The sequence below is a fragment of the Engraulis encrasicolus genome, chromosome 23 (assembly GCF_034702125.1).
Source record: "Engraulis encrasicolus isolate BLACKSEA-1 chromosome 23, IST_EnEncr_1.0, whole genome shotgun sequence".
In the NCBI taxonomy this organism is placed as follows: Eukaryota; Metazoa; Chordata; class Actinopteri; order Clupeiformes; family Engraulidae; genus Engraulis; species Engraulis encrasicolus.
The window spans coordinates 22719713-22735765 of NC_085879.1; the positions used below are offsets into that span (position 1 = coordinate 22719713).

General features: G+C 39.9%; 1 protein-coding gene across 1 annotated transcript in view; it reads left to right on the top strand.

Moving 5' to 3' along the window:
* The window catches only part of LOC134440327 (NLR family CARD domain-containing protein 3-like), a 28988-nt gene extending 18263 nt beyond the window's left edge, over nt 1-10725 (top strand). Inside the window, exons 16-24 of the mRNA XM_063190360.1 lie at nt 654-827; nt 970-1143; nt 1408-1581; nt 6071-6244; nt 6577-6750; nt 7066-7239; nt 9272-9466; nt 9833-10006; nt 10386-10725. Of these exons, the coding sequence (XP_063046430.1) occupies nt 654-827; nt 970-1143; nt 1408-1581; nt 6071-6244; nt 6577-6750; nt 7066-7239; nt 9272-9466; nt 9833-10006; nt 10386-10560 (1588 nt within the window). The 3' untranslated portion in view covers nt 10561-10725. The remainder of the gene's footprint in view (nt 1-653; nt 828-969; nt 1144-1407; nt 1582-6070; nt 6245-6576; nt 6751-7065; nt 7240-9271; nt 9467-9832; nt 10007-10385) is intronic.
* Nucleotides 10726-16053: the final 5328 nt, after the last annotated feature.

Genomic DNA, 16053 nt, shown 5'->3' on the forward strand with positions numbered 1-16053 from the left:
ACAAATTAGCACGTTTTGATTTCTGTAAATAATTGTGTAGAAGTCAATGCCAAAGTATCGATCCTGATGCCATGAAGTTTGTGTTTAACATATACTCAGACAGAAGACCATCAAATAAAGAGTATTTCTTATCAAATAAAATATAAGATTGGTAATAAATGATGGCTTATCAAATAAAATGGGTGGTAATGAACACATACAGCTAGAACAATTTAATGTGAACTGGATACATTGTAAGGTGTTAAGAAGTTGGGGAAGATCCAATGCATGTGCATTGTTAAAGAGAAATTGCTACAGTTTTGCAGTCATCCCCCAAACCATTTTCCTCACCTGAATGTCACAACTGAAATCTGAGAGACATTGAAATCATTTAAATTATAACTGGGAAAAAATATGGGATGATCCTATCAAATCACGTAAATATTTTGGAGTGTATTGGGTTTGTTTGACATTACAGAAACTTTTGAATATGTGCGTGCAACCAGTAGAGCACCACAGTGAAGTAAAATTATCAAATCACCTTTTCAATCAATACCTTGACTTATAATTTTGAGCAAATGTTTTTGTAAAACGACAACTTTTCTTGGGCAAATTACAGCGGATCGGAAGGAGCATATCTGTGGTGATTACAACTAATTCTGCTTATGCCACAGGTTTATCAATAGCAGTATAACAGAAGTGGGCTGTGCTGATCTGACCTCAGCGCTGACATCAAACCCCTCACATTTGACAGACCTGGATCTGGATGAAAATAAACTGAAAGACTCAGGAGTGAGGCAGATCTCTGAACTGCTGAAGAATCCAAACTGTATGCTACAGAGACTATGGTAAGTAAAGAGCCAACTTGTGCGTGATGAAATACACTTAAACATATAATCACCATGGAAACATAGATTCTGATGTAGATACTGAATCAAATAGCTTCTATTGTGGTAGACATTAGAAATCAACTTTCAACAATCTCCACAGGATTCAGTCCTGCAGTATAACAGAAGAGGGATGTGCCGCTCTGACTTCAGCTCTGACAATGAACCCTTTACACCTGGTGGAGATAGACTTGAGTAGTAATATATTGGGAGATGCAGGAGTGAAGCAGATTGCTGCATTACTCAAGAACCCAGACTGTAAACTACACACATTAGGGTAAGTAAAGACACAACAGGAGTAAAGATACAGACTGTGAGCTGATGTTGTTTCACATCATTATAATGGATGGATGAAGGATTTTGTGTGTGTGTTTCTGTGTGTGTGTGTGTGTGTGTGTGTGTGTGTGTGTGTGTGTGTGTGTGTGTGTGTGTGTGTGTGTGTGTGTGTGTGTGTGTGTGTGTTAGTGTGTTGTGTATGTAACGCTGTGTGTTGGACCTGTATGTCCCTCTGCCGTGTCATATCTGCCCCCTCTCTCTACAGGCTTCAGTCCTGCTGTATAACAGAAGAGGGCTGTGCTGCTTTGACCTCAGCATTGACATCAAACCCCTCACACCTGATTGAGCTGGACATTAGTGGTAATAAACTGGGGGATTCGGGAGTGATGCACATTTCAGCACTTCTTAGCCAGCCAAACTGTAAAATCCAGATATTGGGGTAAGTGGACAGACTTGAGACCCTATCTTCAAAATCATATGTGAATGTGTAAGCTGTTTTGGTTACACATGTTTTAAGAGAATTGAAAATGGTCTTGGTTATGAACCGTTTTTAGAAGTTTATCATAGTGTGAGTGTAAGCCCGGATTAAGACAGGCCAAGGGAAAATAAAACAGGTAGGGCTTTCAGGATAGGAGACCATCTGCACATCAGTGTTAATTTCGTCAACCATGACTATGACTAAAATATTTTGTCAAAGCCCTTTTTTGATTTTCGTCATTTAGACAAACACTAAGACTAAATTGGGAAGGCAATGACTAAAATATGACTATGACTAAAATTGATTTTCGTCATTGTGACTAAGACTACGACTAAATAAAAAAAAGCTGACAAAATAAACACTGCTGCACATGACACGATACCTATGATACAAAAAAATCTGCCACTAGTATGCATTTTAGTTATTTGACGGACGTGCACAAGGATTGCAGCTACCATGGTCAGGAGAAACAATAATACAGTGGAATCCGCTTATAGTGGTCACGTTGGGCCGGGCCAATTTGAACACTATAAGCGGTTGATTACTAAAACCGAATTTACCTTTATTTCACTTATTTTTTATGCAGAATTCAATGAGAAAAATGAAATGAAACAGATACAGTAGCTTCCGCATTTATGGAATTTTATTACATTACCGTATCATTGAAATTTAATAGGCCTAGGCCTAGCCTACATAGACATAACTCTGGTACGTAACTTATAGGCTATGTGCCGTGCGTCGGCTCTGCAGCCAGTGCTTTTTTTAACAAGACTGAAAATAAAGTTTGAAACAAATGCATAACCACATCACAGTGCTGCGCAGTGCGCGGGCATAACTCAAATAGCCTACAGTAGGCCTATGTACAGTAACTTATTCTGTGCGTCGGCTCTGCTATGCTGCCGGTGCATTTTTCTTTTTTTTTAAACATGTCTGAAAATAGATTTTGAAACAAGCTGTTTTCATTAAACAACAACAACATAAACGACAACTGCGTCAAGAAAATTAAAGCTAGCCTACCTCTCTTGTGTTGGGGATCTGCAGAGCCGCATTAAGAAAGAAAAAAACACTTACGGCCTAACATATTTATCCATGGTTCCCTGGATCAGAGTGTTGTCCAACACCGAGTTCACTTCTTTTTCAAACCGATGTAAAAGGTCAAAGTTTTTGAAACCATGATGCAGGAGGCCAGTCTTTAAAATGCAAATTGCATTCCTCATCTCAGCTCTGGAAGGGGCAACGGGCTCCTCTTCTTCCTCCTCCTCCTCCTCCTCCTCCTCCTCCTCCTCCCCCTCGCGCGCAGCACTGGTACCCACACCAAAGAGCTCTTGTACCTCCGCCAGGGCTCTACAGTGCGAGCATTTTGCTCGCATATGCCCCTAAAATAAATGATTGTGCGAACGAAATAATGAAAAGGGCGCACGTGTGCGAGTAGATATTTCAACCCTTTCAATCGTATTTTGCTCCTAAAATAAATACACCCCATAGAGAAACGCAGGGACGTGTGAACGAGAGAAGGCACAAAAGACAGCGTGCACGGCGCGCGAGAAACAGAGGCAGACAGACAAACAGTCGGGCGAGTTTTGAAATAAGATAAGCGTCTGGAGTATCGAGCGCTTCCAATGATGGAGAAGAGCTGGAGAGAAACTTCAGCGCTAGAATTGCTAATTCTCCGCTTAGCACAAATGCTAACAAATGCTCAAACTGTTAACTTAGTGAGAAGAAATAGCTTCGGTTTGTACATACACTTATCTTGTAGTACGTGGCTTGTACTGTTTATGTTACTCCTCCTGGGACGTTGGCAAGGGAGGACACATAGCAGGCTCCCTCAGTGCGCTCACTTGTTCAACTGTCATCATCATAACGTCACGTCATGTGAAGTCAGTATTTTGTTGGACTGTCTCGGGGTGTAGCCTAGGGCACGTTTTTGATGTGCAAGCCTTCAATATTGCCAAATTGTTATTTAGAGGAAATGTGTTTGGTTGGCATCCACTCTTTTTTGTTTCATTTCTAAAATGCAAGTATAGAACAATGTTATATTTTCAAAGGGTGATGTTCAGATTACCGAGTTGCTGTTACTGTGGTACAAATGCAATTTAAAAAAAAAAAGTGTAACCCATGGGTAGGCCCATGGGTAGGCTGATCATAGGATCATAGGATCATAGCATATCCATATGCAAGTCATTGTATTTTCAGGACATAAGTGTAATTGCCTCTCTGGTCTCTCTTGTAAAAAATCTGCCCCCCTGACCAATTTCATCCCAGCACCCTGCCAGATCCTGCTGTGTAGGCCTAAATTGGAACACCCGCTGCGTATAGAAATGAATGTGATAGATATGAATGTGTAATATTTTGTTTAGTCCTTTTACTGGGAGGAATTTTAAAAAGTGGCCCGAAGTTATTTTAATTCTAGGCCTACCCCTCTAGAATGTGTATTTGTGTGTGGAAAGAGTATATTCTCTGTATCTGTGTGTTAATAATGAAGCAGCGTCACAAAAACTCACTGTGCTCCTAAATTTTTATCTGTGCCCCTAATTTTTTTCACTTAGGGGCACAGGTGCTCCTAATGAAAAAGCTAAGCGTAGAGCCCTGACCTCCGCGATGATGTTCTCATCCGTCACGGGCTCTGACACGGGAGTGCTGTCGTCACTTTCGATCCACTGCTCAAACTGGTCAGTGCTGATCTCTGCAGGTGGATCAACAGGTGTCGGTTCCTCCTCTGGTGACATGACCAGACCTCCTTTCCTCCAGCAATTCCTGATTGTGGAAGCCTCCACATCAGCCCAGGCGTCCCGCAGCATAAGAATCGCATCCAGGAGGCTAATTTTCTTTGCAATGTCTGCAGCACCTGCTCTGTTCCCCTCATCAATTTGGCGCAGTACGGAGCGGGCCATGTCTTTGCGGAAGTAAGCTTTGGCTGCTCTGATGATGCCTTGGTCACAGGGCTGAAGAATGGAGGTCGTGTTCTTCGGAAGAAACTCGAGTCGAATGTTTCTCAGTGTTGAGTTGTTCATGTTATGGGCGGAGCAGTTGTCCACAAGCAGCAGAATACGCTTCCTCTCTTGGCCCAGTTTGCGATCCCAGTCCTTTAACCACTCCACAAAGAGAGCCCCGGTCATCCAAGCATTAGCATTGGCTGCGTAGCGAACAGGCAGTGTACGTACGTGTTTGAAGCAGCGGGGGTTCTGACTTTTTCCGATGACAAAAAGTTCCTTCTTTTCTCCTGCGGCAGAGCAGGCGAACAAAGCCGTAATTCTTTCTTTAGATTTTTTACCCCCTCTTTTGTTGTCAGATTTGAAGGTCAGGGTGCCGTCAGGTAAAGCCCGAAAATAAATCCCGGTTTCATCAGCGTTCCAGATGCTCTCCTCACTGTACTCCTCTCTCATTCTGACCCACTGTTGCTCGAGCCACTCGTCGCGTGACACAGTGTCAGCCTCAGCAGCTTCCCCGTGCAGCTTCTTAAACACAATGTTCTCCCTCTTTTTAAATCGCTCAAACCAGCCGCTAGAAACTTTGAAACTCTCGTCTCCGAGGCTTGTTGCTAATGCCGCAGCCTTCTCCCTGACCAAGGGTCCGCTCAACGGAGCGTTGCGAGACCGGGCATGATCAATCCATTTGACCAGGGCGGCCTCAACCGCAGGTGCTTTGCCCGGGCGCCGTCGTTTTCTTTCCCCGTCGTTAGCGGTCATGATTGTCTCTCGTTGTTTGATTAGACTACACAAGGTAGCCTGAGGAATGCCAAGCTTCTCCGCAGCATCTCGTTGGGTCGTTTTTGTCAGCTTATCATATGCCTCGAGGAGACTACGTTTCTCATTCATAGAAAATGACTTTCTTTTCCCAGCCATGATTCGCCAGCTAGTTCTAGCTGCGTGGGTCGTCAACTCTTTACGTTAGCTAGCTAGGCAGAAGCGCAGAAGCGACGTCCAGAAAGGAATCATGGGAGTAAAAAAAAAAAATAACTACACGTAATTTTAAAATTATTTTTGCACATATTTACATTCATAAAACGGCCAAAAATGAACATTATAAGCGGATTTCTTGATTACTATAAGCGAATTATTTAAACAGCATTTGTATAGAAATGATTCCGTCCCAAGCCTTTTGATCTATATAAGCGGCTGATTACTATATCCGTGACCACTATAAGCGGATTCCACTGTAGCATTATTTTTAAAAATAAAAACATCCGTTTTGTATAGTGCTTTTCATGGTACTCAAAGACGCTTTACATGAAGTTCACGCACATGCACACACAGAAAACATACACAAACTACTCGGCCGATATTTTTGGCTGCTGTTTTCTTTGGGTGACCTGATTCAGTATTCTTGAATTTGTCTTTTATTTTGCAATAAATACATTAATTCGTTTATTTCCCTTTCAGCAGGCTCACATCTCGTGTGTGCAATTTATTTGTTTCTATGTTACTCAAGTTCTCTCTCTCCCTCTTTGCAGGCTTCGTGACTGCAATATAACAGAAAAGGGTTGTGATTTTCTGGTGTCAGCTCTAGAATTAAACCCCTCACATCTGATAGAGCTGTCTGTGAACAATAACAACTTAAGAGACTCAGGAGTGAAGCAGATCTCTACTCTACTTAAGAATCGAGACTGCAAACTACAGATACTGGGGTACGTAAAATGACTACGATTTTGTGATGACGTATTATCAACTGTAGTAAATACTAAAGGTGTTAGCAAGTCTCTGTGTGTGTCCAATTAAGTGTTGATATCACTAGTTGGTTTTGGCTTTCTTCATATTGGAATTATCATAATTGTCTTATGAAGAGCCTATTGGTATTATTCTTTTTATCTTAATATCTAGTCACAGGTGTGTGTGTGTGTGTGTGTGTGTGTGTGTGTGTGTGTGTGTGTGTGTGTGTGTGTGTGTGTGTGTGTGTGTGTGTGTGTGTTGTGTATGTAACGCTGTGTATCTTAATGTAATGCTCTCTCTCTCCCTAAAGGCTTTGGTCCTGCAGTATAACACAAGAGGGATGTGCTGCTCTGACTTCAGCTTTGACATCAAACCCCTCACACCTCATAGAACTAGATCTGGATGACAACAAACTAGGAAACTCAGGAGTGAAGCATATCTCTTCTGTACTCGACAATCCAAACTGTAAACTACAGAAGCTGCTGTAAGTAAGGAGTAAAATGCATTGTCTCCCACAAAATTAGTCAGTGAAAGTGGCGGGAGGTTGGCTGGTATTGAAGACGCATCACCATCATCATTGGAATGGCTGTGTGTGTGTGTGTGTGTGTGTGTGTGTGTGTGTGTGTGTGTGTGTGTGTGTGTGTGTGTGTGTGTGTGTGTGTGTGTGTGTGTGTGTGTGTGTGTGTGTGGGGATGTGTGTGTTTGTGCGTGATTGATTGATTGATTGTTGATTGATTGATTGTGTTTGTGTTTGTGATGCACAGTTGTGTTTGTGTTCCTCTATGTCCTCTCTGTTCAGGCTTCAGTCCTGCAGTATAGCAGAAGAAGGTTGTGCTGCTCTCACTTCAGCTCTGGCATCTAACCCCTCACACCTGACAGAGCTCTGTTTAAATGATAATAAAGTAGGAGACTCGGGAGTTAAGCAGATATCTGCTCTTCTCAGGAATCCTGACTGTACACTACATACACTGGGGTGAGTAAAGTGGCAAAGGGGCAAACACACCATTAGGCTCAACATGAAAACAATGCAATCTCTTTTTCCTTTCATACCCATGACTTGTGTATGTCTGTGTGTTAGGACTGCAGGATGTATCAAAAAAGTATAGAGATTGCAATATCAACAGTTGCGATATGCATATCGCAAAAATTACTTAACTTTCGATAACACGCCAACATTTCCTGTGTCATCCAATCACTAGCTGAATGTCAACAAATGTGCGAGAAGCCTGACACGACCAAAGCCAGTCCCTTGACACAGACACAGTGCATGCAGGCAGAGCAGTGGGGATTATCTCTTTCCTCCTCTCATGGCACTGATGCTTGTCGTTTTTCAAACATTTTCATAATCAGAGACTAAAACTACTTCATTTGAAGCTCTATTTCATTTTCGTGATGTTACAGACACAATGGCTGTGTCTCAAATCACGCACTTGTGCACTTCGGGCACTGTGTTTCAGTGCCTAGGGCGCTCACGCTGAAAATTTCAGTTGAGCCAGTGCACTGAAAGTGCCAGGATGATCCCCTAACAATGGCGGAAAAATGCAGTGCTTGAATGGACACTGCACGCACTAAACGGTGGCCATGTTGACAATGACACGGAGGAAATGTGGCACTCAGTTCAGTAGAAGAGTTTGGTCAACAGTCTCCTAATTCTGTAAGTAATGTTGATGGGACACCAACCTTTTCATGCCAACCAAAGTATTGTATGTGTGATTGTTGTCCTTTGGGGTGAAGGAAATGTAAATACAAGCACCAGACGATGTGCATTGTTAACAGTAGCCAACTGGCGAGCTAATGCCATGCTCAGCCGTCACTTCCAGCGAGGGGACAGTGCATAGTGCTCAAATGTTTCCCCGACACTATGCACTAAGACTTCAGTGCACTGTGTGCACTGTGCACTGACTGTGAGTGCACTGACTCAAGTGCATGATTTGAGACATAGCCAATGACTTTGGTATACATGTCGAGTAGGCTAGTGGTCGCAACTAACAGGGCAATGAATCACACTTCACACATAAACATTCATCGTGTTCTCACCGAGGTTTTACAGTTCCTATTCCCCACGGACAGGGTTGATCCCAGCGTGCACAGGAATTACTCTGCTCAAATTTCCACCTTTTAGTCTTTGCATTTGGTGGAAAGCCATCAGTGACATCAGTGGATGCAGTAGAATATTGGAGAGGATCTCTCTTGTGGCACTATTTGCCGTTTTCTGGGTCCAGTCCTAATGTTACTAGTAAACGCTGGCAAAGAATTGGGGACTAAAACCATTTTTATCATTATGAGCTATTTAAATTACAGCAACTAGCAGGGTTCACCCCTCCGACACAAACATTTGTGTCTAGTGTTAGCAGAAAACACGCCAGCATTGTGAAAAGAGTAGCATGTTTGATCTAGTAGCATGGAGTTTTCCATGTAGAATACAATACTCAGAGATGAATTTGAGGGCATAATTGGTATCAAATTCAATCTCCTAGTTATTGTCCCCAATGCTTGACCTCGAATTAATTGAAGTGTAATATCCACACTCGAGTTTTTTCTCTCTATAGCCATGGAGGTCTTGCATAGTTTATTTGATCCAACAATGTGCATGGCGTGCTCACACTTAACAGTGACCCCACTCCCACCCCATAGCTCTACTTTTATCCTCACACAACTCCTAAAGTCCTTAAAGACACATTCTCAATAACTTCACATCACATGAAGCATAATCTTTCTTCTCTGCCAAAACATTGTTATTATTATTTTATACTTAGACTGCAATAAAAATATTGGCTTCACAAATTAGTGACAAGAAAAACACTATGCTTTCAAATATAGTTTAAATATTGTTAGAAAGGTATTCCATGTTATTCCATGTTATTCAATATCACATTTTTCTGATATTGTGCAGCCCTGTGTGTGTGTGTGTGTGTGTGTGTGTGTGTGTGTGTGTGTGTGTGTGTGTGTGTGTGTGTGTGTGTGTGTGTGTGTAATGGACATGTATGTTTCTCTTTGCTAGTCAGTGTCCTGTCCTCTCTCTACAGGCTTAGGTCCTGCAGCATAACAAAAGAGGGATGTGCTGCTCTGACCTTATCTCTGACATCAAACCCCTCAAGCTTGATTTGGCTGGATCTGAGTAATAACACATTAGGAGACCAAGGAGTGGAAAAGATCTCTGCTTTACTCAGGAAGCCAGAATGTAAACTACAGACACTGAGGTAAGCAAAGAGTCACTTGAAATGATGTGACTTTAGAAAATGGCAAGTAGTAACAGAAACATTTAAACCTTAAAGCAGTCACACAAGAACTTCTTCCTACTGTTAAAGACAAAGCTGTCCTCAGATGCTTTCTTTTAGAAATCCAAATGACCAACTTTTAATTTTAATATTGTAACTATATTTGATTATTTTTTTTATTTTAAGTTTTTTTTAATTCACACTTTTATCCTTTGCCTTTATTCTCATTGTCATATGTGTGTGCGCGCAATGTGCATGCATCTGTGGGCTTTGTATTTGTGGCACGATGATGAAGTTGTGTGTTTTATTTGTGTTAATCAGTGCCCCCCCTCTCTCTTTCTCTCTCAGCCTTAGTGACTGCAGTATAACAGAAAAGGGCTGTGCTGCTTTGACATCAGCCCTGACATCAAGCTCTTCACACCTGATTGATCTCGACCTGGATCATAATAATCTGGGTCACTCAGGAGTGAAGCAGATCGCTGCTCTACTCAGAAATCAAGACTGTAAACTACAGAAACTGAGGTAAATAAAAATAAAAATCTGTGTTGAAGCAGACTGAATGCCATCAGAATTCTCAGGGACAGATTCAAATTTGGATGCATACAGATCTATATTGTGAATATCTATAGTCTTACACAGTTCAAATATTTGGTGTGTGTAGATGTGGGCATGGCGATTGATACATATTCCATCTGCCACCTTGCGTGTGCGTGTGCGTGTGTGTGTGAGAGAGAGAGAGAGAGAGAGAGAGAGAGAGTGTGTTCGAGCATGTGTGTGTGAGGCAGTGAGAAAGAGAAACGTGAATGATTCCCTGCTTTATTCACTGTCCTGCTCTCTCTCTCTCTCTCTCTCTCTCTCTCTCTCTCTCTCTCTCTCTCTCTCTCTCTCTCTCTCTCTCCAGTCTTGGGTCCTGCGGTATAACAGAAGAAGGTTGTGCTGCTCTGACTTCGGCTCTGTCATCAAACACACCACACCTAAGAGTGCTGCATCTGAATGATAACAAACTGGGAGACTCCAAAGAGAAGATCTCTGCTTTACTTAGGGATCCATACTGCAAACTACAGATACAATTTTGAATCATCACTCTACACATCTATCTATCTATCTATCTATCTATCTATCGATCTATTGATATATCATATATCCAGTACATGCTAAAAGTTTGGACAGACCTTCTCCTCACCAAAGGCATCAAAACTGTAAATGAACACATTGTTGTATGTTCTTAGCAAAACGATATACAGTATTTTCTAATAGTTGTTCCTAGTGCTGTTGGCTGTGAATCAGCCTGGTGTCTGCACAATACAACTGATGGTTTCAACTCCATTACATAATGTGAAGAGAAATCCAACTAAGTAGCCCTGACGAAGCACTTCTGTGAAGTGAAAACCATTTCAGGTGAATACCTCAGTCATTTACCCTTTTTAATGAACACCAAAGTTTTGCAGTGCTTTGAGGATTCGAAAATACAACACTCATTTTGTTTCACACTTAATTGTAAATTAGGCCTACATAATTTCACATCTGTTCATTGGGGTTTTGATGCCTTCAGTTATGAAGGTATCTGCATCTAATTGAGATGATGTGTTTGTGATTATACTTATATTTCATTCTCATTTTGATTGATTGCATAAGAATAATGACATTTGAAGCCTACTAGTTATACTCTATGTCTCATTAGCTTCATTGTATTCTTTATCAATGCATTCCGTATGCTCATATCATTGCATATGTGTACTGTTACGAATGCAGACACCTACGAAGCTATTGATTCTATGAATTTTAACTGTGATTCTTCAGTTTTGGTTGGTGTGGTTGTAACCTGTGGAGGCCAGGTGCTAGGGCCTCACCTTTAATTGTCCACACTGACGGCAGGAGTAGTGTTTCAGTGGGCGTGTGTTTGGAATGATGGTTTGTGTAGGAAGGAGTTTGGATGCAAATCCATCTTAATCCTCACGTCCCTTCCTGTGGCATCTGGCCTCGTAACACGAGGTTGACATCATTGATGAACAAAGATTTTATTCAATATCTTGCAAAAATATGATTGAAAGGCTCCCCCAAAAGTCTGTGCTGCTTCACAGCAGGGCAACTTTGAGACAGGGGCAAGACACTGTGGCAAGAAGCCAGAGGCCTGAGGACAGGACGGGAGGACAAAGACTGACTTACACTCTTGACATTGAAGACAGTGTTGTGGGGTGAATATTGTCCCTGTCCCGTATTAAGTAGCCGGAGTCCTGGTTTCGACAGGATTTTGGAGGAACAGGATTTTTTTCCTGCGAGCGATGGATTTCAGAGTTTCCTTTTTTATTTCTTGTGCACAGGAATTTTCACTGGAATTTTACTTTACACATTAAAATGATTATAAACTGAAGCAGATGTCGAGCTGTCGAGAGTGGCTGGACAGGTCTCTGTGACCATGCTTATGCAGCCCACAAGGCAGCGTTTGGTTGTTTGCACACACACACACACACACACACACACACACACACACACACACACACCCACACACACACACACACACACACACACACACACACACACACACACACACTCTCTTGTGTCCTCTTTTCTTTTGTTTTTTTTAAATCTAAACCCATCCACCACCCCCCCCCTAATGGAGGACTTTTTTTTTTATTTTTTTTTTTTATCTTTGTCTTTTTTGTATTTCTCCTTTTTACTTCGATGTATTTCTTTCACATCATAATAATATAACATAATAACATAGCTCAAAAATGTAATTAAACATCAAGTTAATCATACAAAGGCCATAATAAACAAAGTAAAATTAGATAGTAACAAATAATACAATAGTACTGAAAAAAAATAATACAAAATAAATACATAAAGAGACTTCTAGCAGCTATATCTTTTGGAGTTTTTATTGTAGGCTAGTTTATTATTTGTCTATCTTCACTCCAGTTTTCCCAGTGTTCCCCTTCTATAAGTTTAATCCATCGTTTTCTATACATTGCATTATGAGCTCCATATGTCATCCCACATTCAATTTTACAATATAATTTAACATAACTTATGAACCTTTTGATATTTAATCTACTTTTACATTTTGAACCAAAAATAAACATTTTCCCCAGTAAAATGATCATATTTTGGATTCCTTCTGTCACAGCTAGGTTACCAAAAAGTACCATATACAGATCTGTTTGTAGTTTTATGTCATGTTCCGACAACCAATTTTCAACCTGAAACCAAAATACCCCAGAGGTTGCACAGTACCAAAAGAGATGTTCCACTGTCTCCTCCTCTTCTTGACAGAATCGACAGTTAGGAGATGCTTCAATTTCCCATACATGCAAAAAAAAATTTGTTTCCAAAAACTTGTAAAACAATTTATATTGGAAATATCTTATTTTATTGTCGAGCGTTGTTTTGTAAAGTGTTTTGAATACAGATGTCCATGGTATTGGAGTATCTACCAGCCGTTCCCAGTAGTTCGTAAATTTATAAGGGATATCTATGAATTTGCTGTTTATCAGATTGAAATTATACATCTCTTTATTTATTTTTGTTTTTGTGATCCACTTACTCACTTTCATATGGGGTCTACAAACCCATTGTGTGAAAGAGAGGCTTTTTATTTTCCTTTTCCATATTCGAGGTATTGATCCTATAAGCTGATTATACTGATGCAGTGTGCCAACATCACCGTACTTTTGTTTTATCTGTTCATATGATAATATTTCACCTTTCTCCACAATGTCGTTGAAGAACACTATTCCTTTCGAAAACATATGTTCTAAGAAAATTGTTCTGCCTTTCAGCATTATGTTGGAGTTGAGCCATAACATCTGTTGCAGTATGTCCTCGTTTCTTTCTGGTGGGTGAAATTGAAAGTGGAGCCAGCTTTGCAACGCTTCGGTCAAGAAAGATGAGAGTTTTGAAAAAATATCCTTCATTGTAAAAAATTGTGATGAATGAATTTGAATAAAAGGGAATAGGTTTTTTTTAAACATAGGGTGAACCATTCCCAACAGTCTACTAGAAAACCATTCCTTGTTGAAATAAAGTTTTGGGATAAGAGATGCCTTAATGGATAAATTCATAATTTTTAAGTTTAGCAGTTTTGTGCCTCCTACATTGTAATCATTATATAAGTATGTGCGTTTAATTTTATCCTTCTTTCCATTCCATATAAATTTAAATATTTGTTGTTCGTATTCCTTATAGAATGATTCAGCGGGTGTTGGAAGAGAGAGCATTAGATATGTAAACTGTGACACAACCAGTGTATTGACAAGTGTTGTTTTGCCGAAAATCGTCAGTTTATTTCCTTGCCAAGGTTGTAATATTTTGCTGAGCCGTTTTAATTTGATGTTGAAGTTGAATGTTGATATATCCTTCACAGTCTCTGGTATGTGGATTCCTAGAACATTGATGCCACCATCTGTCCATGTCACTGGCATTTTGCATGGAAGGGTAAAGTTTGTATGTTTGAGTGAACCTAGTCTCATAATGTGACATTTTTCATAATTGGGTTTCAAACCAGATAATTTGGTAAAAAGGTCCAAGTCGTCTATGAGATTTTCCAAGGATTGTGTGTTTGGTTTGATCATAAATGTTGTGTCATCCGCATACATTATTATTTTCGAGTGTATGCCGTTTAGTCCCAATCCTCTAATTTTTTCATTTGAGCGTACTCTTTCTGCCAATATTTCAATGGCTAAAATAAACAAATATGGAGAAAGAGGACAGCCTTGTTTCACTCCCCTCTCTAATTTAATTGGTTTTGACAGGTAACCATTATTAATAACGATACTGGAAGCTCCCCTATACATGACTTTTACCCAAGTTATAAAGGAATCCCCAAAACCAAAATATTGCAAACATCTGGTGAGAAAAGTCCAATATACTTTATCAAAAGCCTTCTCAAAATCAGCAACAAATATAAGTCCATCCTTATCCTTGGTTTCATAGTGCTCTATTATCTCCAATAGCTGCCTAATGCTACTAGATATATTTCTACCTTCAAGGAATCCGGTTTGATCATTATGTATCAGTGCTGGTAGAACCTTTTTGATCCTTGTTGCTATACACTTGGCTAAGATCTTTGAGTCATAGCCCTGAAGAGTCAGTGGTCTCCAATTCTTTAGGTTAACAGGATCTTTACACTTTCCACTGGAGTCTTGCTTTAATAATAGAGAAATCGCACTTTCTCTTTGTGTTCTTGGGAGAATACCTTCAACATATGAAAAGTTAAGACAATCGATAAGAGGTTTTTTCAGTTGTTCATAAAATACCTGATAGACTTCAATGGGAAGGCCATCTAGGCCAGGTGTTTTTCCTTTTTTAAAGGACATTATTGATGTATAAAGCTCCTCCTCTGTTATTAGGCCCTCACAGGATTGTTTTTGGACCTCCGTTAATTTTGCATGTTTGCTAGGGAAAAATATATTTTCATCACACTCTTCACGAATATCCTCTGTATAAAGTTGCGTATAATATTTTTCTATTTCCTTCATAATTTCATCTGGTGTAATTAGTATTTTCCCATCATTCATTATTAATTTTTGTATATTCTTTTTTGAACTGTTTCTTCTTTGTAAGGTTAGGAAAAACTTGTTACATCTCTCTCCCATTTCCATCCACTGTGCTTTGTGTTTATAGTAAGAAATGTTAGACCTTTCCTGGATTAACTGTTCAAATTCTTTTTGTTTTTGCTCAAGTTTATCAAGAGTGTCCTGGGTAGTGTCTTGTTTCTCCACCACCTCTGTCAAGACTTCAATTTCTGTTTTTAAATCCTGTTCCATTGTTTTAAAACATTTTTTTCTGTACGATGCCATGCCAATTGTATGACCTCTAAAGGCACATTTAAAGGCCTCCCAAACAATATGCGGATTAGCCGTACCTATATTATAAGAAAAAAAAATCCTTGATGAAATTTGATGTTTTCTCTACAAAGGTCTGATCTTCAAGCAACTTTTGGTTGAATTATTAATCATAAATATTAACCAAACACAAACTTCTATCTTCTATTTTAAGCTTTACAATAATCCATCTCCCCTGAGGATGCACTTCTACTTTCTCCATCTTCAAATCAAAACCCTTATTAAATAAGATCATCACTCCTCGTGAATTCTTAAGGCCATGAGAAAACAATATTGAACCTCCCCACTCTTCTCTCCAGGGATCTTCATCAGGGGGACTTGAATGTGTTTCTTGCAAACAAATTATAGTACGTTTTTTTTCTTTAAGCCATGTAAATAATTGTAATCTTTTAGTCTTATTTGCTAAGCCGTTAACATTGTAACTAGCTATTTCAATGTTAGTTCCCATATAGAAAGGTTTTTAAGGAATCCAAGTAGCCTATATTTGAATATAACAAAATATATATGTATATAATAGAAAAACAAAGGAATATTTGGTCTCCAAGGCATACTGATTTTCTGTCTACAAATCCTTCTTTGTCCTCCCCCACCCCCACCCCTACCCTTACACTGACCGCCCCACCACCCAAACCGTTTCTTCGTCATACACAAACACATACTGTAGCCTATCCAAAATGAAAAATAAGGTAAAGAAATAAAGTGAAAAAAAGCGAGCGGAAAAGAGAA